This window comes from Poecilia reticulata, linkage group LG12 (assembly GCF_000633615.1).
Source record: "Poecilia reticulata strain Guanapo linkage group LG12, Guppy_female_1.0+MT, whole genome shotgun sequence".
In the NCBI taxonomy this organism is placed as follows: Eukaryota; Metazoa; Chordata; class Actinopteri; order Cyprinodontiformes; family Poeciliidae; genus Poecilia; species Poecilia reticulata.
Genome location: NC_024342.1, coordinates 1486598 through 1495233, shown reverse-complemented (window position 1 = coordinate 1495233; position 8636 = coordinate 1486598). Strand labels below are relative to the sequence as shown.

Sequence of the window (8636 nt, the reverse complement as noted above, 5' to 3'; positions counted from 1 at the left end):
CTGAGTCTGGTTCTGAGCCTGGCTAACTGCTGCTGGCTAGTCTGAAGGAGCTGAGTGAAGTTGCTGAACATTCTGGGACTGGATATGATCTTCTGCTGTCGAGTTTCACTCACACAAGGCGCTGCTGCAGTGTTATGCTCTGAGAACACACACTGTTTGTAATCAATTTCTCCTGCTGGGTAAAACTTTGATGTGATAATGTCTACATGTTTATCCTGATAGATCTCAGGTTAACTCACAACTGCACTACTTTTCAAGAGAACATCTTGAAAATCAGTTACTGGAATAAGGGAATCTTTTAAAGATGGTTAATAATTTTATAACATTTACAGCTGAGGCCTGTTTGACTTTATTTCATCTTGAATAAAGAACATTCAGGTTACTTTTTTGGCCTGTATTTGACAAAGATGCTGCAGCTAGAAGTGTACCTCATATTTTAGTATCAATCCAATGACAAGTATATACAGGGTCAGTGTCATGATACCAATACTGATAYGGATACTGATACTTTGAGTTTGAGTGATAGAGCTAAGCCCCTCCTCCTGGCTCTGATTGGTTGTTTTTGAACGGGAGCATTGGGTTTCTTCAGACAGCAGTAGCAGCTCACGGAGGAAGTGGAAGAGAGGGATCTTTTCACAGATTATCTGTCTCATATTGTACTGCCACAACATGGTGACAAATATGTAAAAATCATATTCTTTAAAGGTTACATATTGCAGCTTTACCAAACTTAGAACATTAATAAATAGCTGTCTCTGCATTCCATAAGTACGTCTTGAAAATAAATGATAATGCACATCTTTTTACAATGATGTAATCAGTTAGTATACTGATAAAAAAAAATCTGCTTTAATTTTATTGATAGAATAATATTTAAGCACACAACTTTTACCATAAAAGTTTTATTTATGTGGCCCTCTAAAGAGTAGAGGGCCACATAAATACTTAGATGCCCTGCGACAGATTGGCGACCTGTCCAGGGTGACCCCGCTTCTCACCCGAAATGTTTTCTGGAGATAGGCACCAGCAACCCTCTGACCCCACTAAGGGACAAGGATGTTAGAAAAAGGATAGATGGAAAAATACTTAGAAGAGGCCTGACTTGGCCCGCTGTGCTCCACTGTCACTTCAGATTTCTGTTGTTTTTTTGTAGTTTGGTCGGTGTCCACACGGGGGCGGGCTTGCTCCACTCTGCTTTTCTGTGCTTGTAAAACACATGTGAATCAGCAGACACCAGATCAGCAGTACTTCACTGAAGGTTTCACAGTCACTGTGGCTTCAGTACTTTTAATATTTCTTTGCATATTGCATTAGACTACAGCAGAGCAGACGAAAAAAAACCTGATGTTTCAAAGCTTTATGAGGAAATACATCAGATTTCCAGGAAGCACACTTCAGTTCAACTGAATGTTTTGATCGTTTTAGGCACTGCTCCTCCTTTAGCACTCAGTCTGCTGATTAGATGGACAGAGGGAAGCTGTGGGATCCTTATCAGCTTCAGCTTCTCTAATGATCAGACTGTGAAGCTTAAATAGATGGTCAGTTTGTATACAGTATATCCATAATGTTGATAAGTCGACATTATAAACTTTAGTTTCAGATTCCCTCTTGAAATGTTATTTTATTTTTGTGCTGTAGTTTCTCAATTGTAATTTGAAAAAAGATTTAGCTTTGGTTTAGTTTCACATTATAATCTTTTGCACTTGGTTTATTTATAAATCAGTGCACACAAGACGAGGTATTGGTTCTGTTTATCATATGAATGTGCTATCAAAGCATTTTGTTGACACCTAAACAGTTTATCTATATACTGTTGTTGGTTTTAACAAAATATTTTAAAGGAAAAACAACAAAAACACCTAAAGGTACAAAGTCTGATAATATATCATATTCAAATAAAAAGTATTGGTATAAGTATTGGTATAAGTATTGACGATACTTATACCAATACTTATACCAACAGAGCCAGTACTGGCTCTGTTTTTACTTGGTAACAGATTGATACCAAAATATGCAGAATTCCACACCCCAAGTAACCCTTGGCAAAAATATGCAAACAAAGATTTCTGGGGGGGCAATTTATTAACATACATCTTATTACTGTGAATATAATCTCATAGGTGAATTGTCAGCATGAAAAACTGTTAGCACATCAAAACATTGTTCTTAAATTCCATCCATCCATTTTCTTTACACCCTTGTCCCTCAGTGGGGTCAGGAGGGTTGCTGGTGCCCATCTTCAGCTAACGTTCCGGGCGAGAGGCGGGGTCACCCTGGACAGGTCACCAGTCTGTCGCAGGTTCTTAAATTCATCTTTCATAATAACATTTTTAAGCCAAAAGTGGACCAATCAGTGACATCAAGTTCTTTTCAGGAAATTAAGCCACTTTCTTTTTGAGAATACATTTAATTTAAACTATCAATAGTAATAAATATATGCATTTCTGAAGCTTTAATTTGTAACTCCCGCTTTTTGAAATGATACAAGCATCCCAATAAATTAGAATATCATTTAAAAGATGATTTAATAATTCACTTAAAAATGGGAACTTAATGTGTAAGTGATTCACTACATACAGTGGTTTATTTTAGACCACACCCTCCACAAAGACATAAAACCACTAAAGGCAATTGCTTAAGAAACTGGTTGTTCACACTCAGAGTGCTTTGTCCAATCACGTTAACAGAAAGTTTAGTGAAAAGAAAAAGTGTTGTAGAAAAAAGTGCACAAGCAGCAGAGTTTACCAATTCCTTGTTATCTGCTTTTTGGACTGAATCAGTAACATAAACGAACTTTCGTATGATATATTTAACTGAGAGGAATATGTACGTGACATGTTATTGGAACTGGGCGAGGTACATTGAGCTAAAGAGCTGCGTGTCTGGGCCCAGGCAGATGCATGGAGTGGCCTCAGCGACTACAGCATGAAGGCGGCGCCTAAATTCCCCATTAATACTACACTACCCACAGATCCCCGCGTCGAGCCATGTTATAGGAAATCCGCTTGCGGCGGATTATTGTAATCCGACAGAGGGTCTGGACGACACATCGGATCACGATAAAAAAAAACCAAAGCGCAGCGGCCTGTAACAGATGCAGCTGGTCCGAGAATAAAAGGATAAAGTCGGGATATGATCTGAGGCGCGGCGCCGTGTTGCTGGAGCCAGAGATCGGTGCTGCCCCCCCCGGGCCGCTTCATCCGACACACACACGGTGACAGCGGCTCGGTTTTTCTGCACCGCAGAGCTCGGGAACGGCTACAGTTAGCTGGACAGAGACATTATCTCCGTCAGCGCCTTCCTCCTATCCGCGTCGGGGTTGAGTCCTGCTCGGCCTGAAAGCTGACTGCGGCTGTCCTCTCTGCCGCTCTGAGACGCCCCGCTGCTAGCGCGGCTAGCCCAGCCCAGCTAGCCTGCTAGCTGGAGAGGAATCTGTCAAGTTTGGTTCGGATTCAGCTCCGTGTCCGCCCGCGGCCAGCAGGCAGCGAGGATGTCGACCAAAGACCAAAACAAACTCTCTACCGTTGAACGGCCCATCAAAGGTAGGCGACTTTTCTTCCTGTAAACTTCTCTCCTGGTGCAGGAAGTGAGCGGGGCGGTGGGGGGTACAGGGAAGGGCTAGCAGGAGAGCCGGAGGTAGCAGCCGCTCAGCAGCTCACCTGCTCGGTGGTCCCCCGCTGGCCACCGCCACCTGCTACCTTACAACAGCCACAGATGTGGGACCTCACGCGGGCAGCTGTTCTCGGAGACATATCCCCCGTTTCCGGGTGAACGTTTTGGTAAAGGGGGTGGGGGGTCTTCATTTGGACGGACACCGTCCAGAGTAGCTTTCTTGCTGGGACGGTTATCGGTGCAGATGTCCCTCAGTTAGCTCCGTTCTAGTGTCTTTTTAAAGACACGTTTGCTTTGAAATGCCTCATTGAAAAGTATCGAGCAGGTCCAGAGGGGGCGTCTCTTTGTGTTTCTAGGGGAAGACTAAAGAGATGCCATGAGGGGAACTGCTGCTGCATGAGGAAGTCGGGTCTAACAGTGAAGTGAGGGGTTTTGCAGCCAGACAGTGGTGAGGTGTGCGGTCTGAGTCCGGCTGGGGTTAGAAATGTGCCAGAAGAGATTCTCCCAGTTTGACCTTCAGTTGGTTAGTAGTTTCACAACAACCTAATACCGTAATGTAAATTAAGTAACGCATTTTATTTAATTTTACTTAACCTTCATTTAACCAGGTGAGTTATTAATAACAGATGATTTACAATAGTGAAAATTCTTTTACATTTATGATATTCATACTGTTTCAACGTCTTAAAAGAAACACCAACTAAATTTAGTATTACTTTTCCAGTAAACATGCTGATAATGCAGACGTGAATTACTTGAGAGAGCCTGGGAGTTTAACCGGCTGATCCCAGCAGGTTTAAAAACTGGTTATCTGCTCTGGTAGAACCTACAGTCAGAGCTTCTACCCTGTAGTTGCATGTATAATTTGTATAATGTATAACTTCCCTGCCATAATTACGTTTTTTGCAACTGGCAATTTCTTCCCAATAACTTTCTAAGAAAGGCTGAAATGATTAATTGGAATAATCGATTATTGAAATAATGGTCAACTAATTTAGTAATAAGGTAATTGTTAACTGCAGTGTAAAGACAAAAAAAAGCAATTTGCTGAAAGAACAACGCACTCGGAGGTAGCCTAGTAAAACCTAGCCCCCAGTTCTCCATTTTGCTTTGTCCAGAGGGTAAGGGCTCGGTGTGCCTCACGCGGGACGGACTGGCTCAAACACCAGGTCGACAGTCTCCATGTTTGCAGATGAAGATGAGATCTGCAGAAATCAAGACGGGGTCTAAATGTGAGAGAGCCAATCGGAGCAGGGCTGGATGTGGAGCAGTTGGAGTTTCTGTGGTCCAGAGCAGCATCCATAGCAACAGGAAGTGAAAAAAAGACCCGTCAGTCCACCTGGGTCGTCAACCTGCCGGTGGGTCAGGTTTAGAGGCAGTAGGTCAGATAGCAGGTGGCCATGTCTGATGGACTCAGGACAGGTTAGACAGGCTTATGGAGGCAAAGCTGCCTGAAGAACATCAGTCCATTAAAGCTGGAACCTGTAAACTGCAGGTCGACCCGACCCGTTCTGATTGGCTCCTCACTTTTAGCTCCGTCTCCTCTCACGTCTACTTTCATCTCTTCATTTGATTATTTTCCGAACTTCATGAGCCGCTGGCTGTTGTCCTTCACCTTTTCCCGTCACAGCAGCTGTTTAATTGTTGTGCTCCACATAATTAGCCTCTTCTGGTTCCCAGAGCGCAGTATCGCCCGGCGAAATGAGGCAGAGAGACGCAGCGACCGAGCACGAGAGAGGCAATTTAAAATGCATTTAGTGCTGCAGTGAAAAAGACTCAGATATCCATCTGCCCGAGATGGCGTGCCTGTCTTTGACTCCAGTATGCTGCGTCGAACTGATTAGATGAAGGCTTAGACTGTCAGTTTAACACAAGAAAAGGAGAAAAATGAGGCTTCATAATATGTGACCAATATCTGGTCATCGCAATATCAGTTCTATGCAATATTTATATTGCATAGAACTGTTTGGAGTGTAGTAATTGTTTGACTGATGTATTCCAGCTGTTATGATAGTTGGACAGCGAATTGTCACTCTGGACACAGATGCTGCCCAAAATGCTGAAGGTCACAGAGGAACGGAAACACAGATGAGAAAGAAAGGAAAGAAGAAAATATGCTGCAATATTTACCAGCTTTATCGCCATCGCTAGATTTTCTAATCTCTTGGGAGGGGAAAAAAACCCACATTTTGCCTTGTAGACAGATTCATGTTCTATTTGGCTTCAGAGGCTACTAAGAAGTAGCAGATGGTTGTGAAGTAGAGAATAAGTTTCTTTAGCAGTTTGCCTCAAGTTGACAGCGTAGCCATGTTCACCGCCGATCCCTCCAGGATGTCATGATGTTCTTTGTGATTGTTACGGACTAAAATTACTGATTTTTTTGCAGCACATTTTTTTGAAACTTTGAAGTCAAAGTAGCAATTTATTCAAGCTTTATTTTTACTATTACCCAGTTTTACTAAAAAGTTGAAATCATTGCACATGACGTTCCCAAAAAGAGACAGGATTTTTACATGTTCAATGTTTAAAGTGCAAATAACATTTTCAGACAAATCAAATGCTGTCCTGAGGAGAGGTCAAAGTGCAAAAGAATAATTCCATATTGTCTCATTCAGGTTAACACAGTAGAAGCACATCTCTCAGAACATCTCAGAAAGAAAAAGTCTGATATTAACATTTAGAGTCACTCATGCTGTCAGGTTTGGCTTTCAAGATACTGTGGGAAACAGGAAGTTGAATTAGAAGGGGGGGAATGGGATTGGTCAAGATTCAGCTGAATTGCAGTGACTGGTCAGAAAAGAAGGAAATACAGAACACATTAAGGTGATTGTAATTTTTCTGTAAATCTGACCAATGACCAAGTGTGTGCAATGTTGAGTTGCAATCTCAATATTGTAGCTTCACGGAGGAAGTGAGTAATATGAATAATAATAATAGTATTAATAATATGCTCTTGTCAGATGAGACCACAATTGAACCTTAAAGCTCACAAGCTAATGCTGACTAGCTGCTGGTTCGGTTAGCTTCCGTCTGGGTCGGTTTTAAGACAAACTCAACGACCTGAAAATGTGTGTTGGGCATAATGTTGTCAAATACTTCAGACAAATAAAAACAACTAAAACTGTCTATTTTAATAGTTTTTTCTAATATGCGTTAATAGTGGACCACTGCAGAAGCTAGCACACGTGATCGTGGTAACCTCCGCTCCCGGACATGCAGCCAATCGAGCCAAGGAAAAGGAATGACTTCCTGGAGGAAACAGAGGGGCGGGGCTGGGAACTCTCCAAATGATTCTACTTTGACTACAAAGTCAGTGGCAGTGGTTTCACTCTTCTCAGCAAATGGTGATGTGAAGTTGTTTGCAGCCTTAATAAAAAAAGAGTAAAAACAATCAAACTAAAAGTGTTTTACTTTAAGATGATTCAGCAACTTGGTCGCTTAAGAGGTGAAAGTGATTCCCGTCTGTATCGATTTTTTTTGTTATTGAATAATTCTATCGCAATAAGAAATAAATCAATTAATCACATGATAAATTTAAATGATCTCAGTAGTTTCCATTCTGATGATGAATATTTCTTGAAGGTCAGTTTTGTTTACTGAGACATCATAATCAAGTTTATTTATGGATTTGGTTGCATGTTTTTTTTTTTTTTTTTCCTTTATTGTTTCTGTCATGTTTTATTTTGGACATATAAAATATCTTCCCGTTCCAGTGTTCCAACTTATTGAATGTTGAGAGGGCCAACTTGTATTATTATGACATTTTCCATATATTATTTATTAGTTAAATTATTTTAAAATGATCTGAAAACAAAATATTATCGTTTATCACAATCATTTGTGTGACAATTTATCGTCCAGTAAAATGTCATATTGTGACATGTCATTGAAATATTGATTATTCTTAGCAAACCTAAATTGGAAGTGTTTGTTAGAACAGCCTAGTCAAAGCTCAAAGTTGAGAAATTGTGGCCAGGCTTTTTGAAAATCCTGTATCCTGTTTAGGCTTGGGAAATTATTGTATAGTTTGCTGCTATTGCACTTACATTTTTAATATAACATCAGATCGTTACAATAAGCTCTAATTGATTGTTTTTTTTTTCTTCTTAAAAATAAATTACAAATGACAAAAAATATTTTCTCTCATTTGGCTTTTATTTCAGGCCCTGACGTTACCAGAACGTAGTCATATGATTAGCAGAATAAAAACTCAACCACCTCTTAAAAATAAAAGAAAAAAGCATTTTAATAATAAAGTAGCTCAGTTATCAGGATCTGATGTCGCCGCCTCAGTTCATGTTTAATTTTTTTTTAATATACTCAGTTGTTTGCACAATTGTTTCAAAGTCTTGCTACTGCTGATCATTTGAAGCCGATATATTTAAAGATTATTTCTATTTTGAGTAAATCATACACCAAAGTATACCTTCACAAGATGCTCAACATCCCTCATTTAATCTTTCCATTTTTCATGCCTGTGTTCTGATCAAATTCCCTCTTTATTCTGGTAATATCCTGTAATAATCAACACTTGAATTCAAAGTCTAAATAAATAGTAGCTGTAAACAGTGATGTCAGCAGCCTGTGTGTGCTGACATCACTTACTGGAAACCTACAGAGTGCATTGGAGGAAAAAAAAAATCCAGATTTTCCAAAAATTAAGTCTTCAAAAACCAATAATTGGATTACAGTAATTGATAAAATGCATGTATAGTCCAGCCCTAGTTGGATGGCAGAAGACGGCAATATGAACGTAAAATAAAAAATTATGCTTTGTGGTGATAGTGTTGATTAAAAAAGTGATAATAGGAATTATTACTGTTTTTTAAGTAACCTTATGGTTATGACTGCATGGCACATCATTCACAGCTCCACAGGTCTAATTAAATCCTGCTCTTGAGAAACATTGAGTTTGTAAAGTACTTCTTTAGGACAACTTGATACATCTTTATTGAACAAACGGTGGATAGAAATAGTAAAAATAGTAATCCAGACCAGACGGACAGTTTGAAGAGATTTTAAAT

The 8636-nt window shown here is 40.0% G+C and overlaps 1 protein-coding gene across 3 annotated transcripts in view; it reads left to right on the top strand.

Annotated features, from left to right (window-relative positions):
• Positions 1-2955: 2955 nt before the first annotated feature.
• The window catches only part of ppp3ccb (protein phosphatase 3, catalytic subunit, gamma isozyme, b), a 36354-nt gene continuing 30673 nt past the window's right edge, over positions 2956-8636 (top strand). The window contains exon 1 of one of the 3 annotated variants that reach the window (XM_008423139.2): positions 2956-3542. In XM_008423139.2, coding sequence (XP_008421361.1) covers positions 3491-3542 — 52 coding nt within the window. In that variant the 5' untranslated portion in view covers positions 2956-3490. The remainder of the gene's footprint in view (positions 3543-8636) is intronic. The other 2 variants (XM_008423137.2, XM_008423138.2) reach the window with 2 other exon arrangements.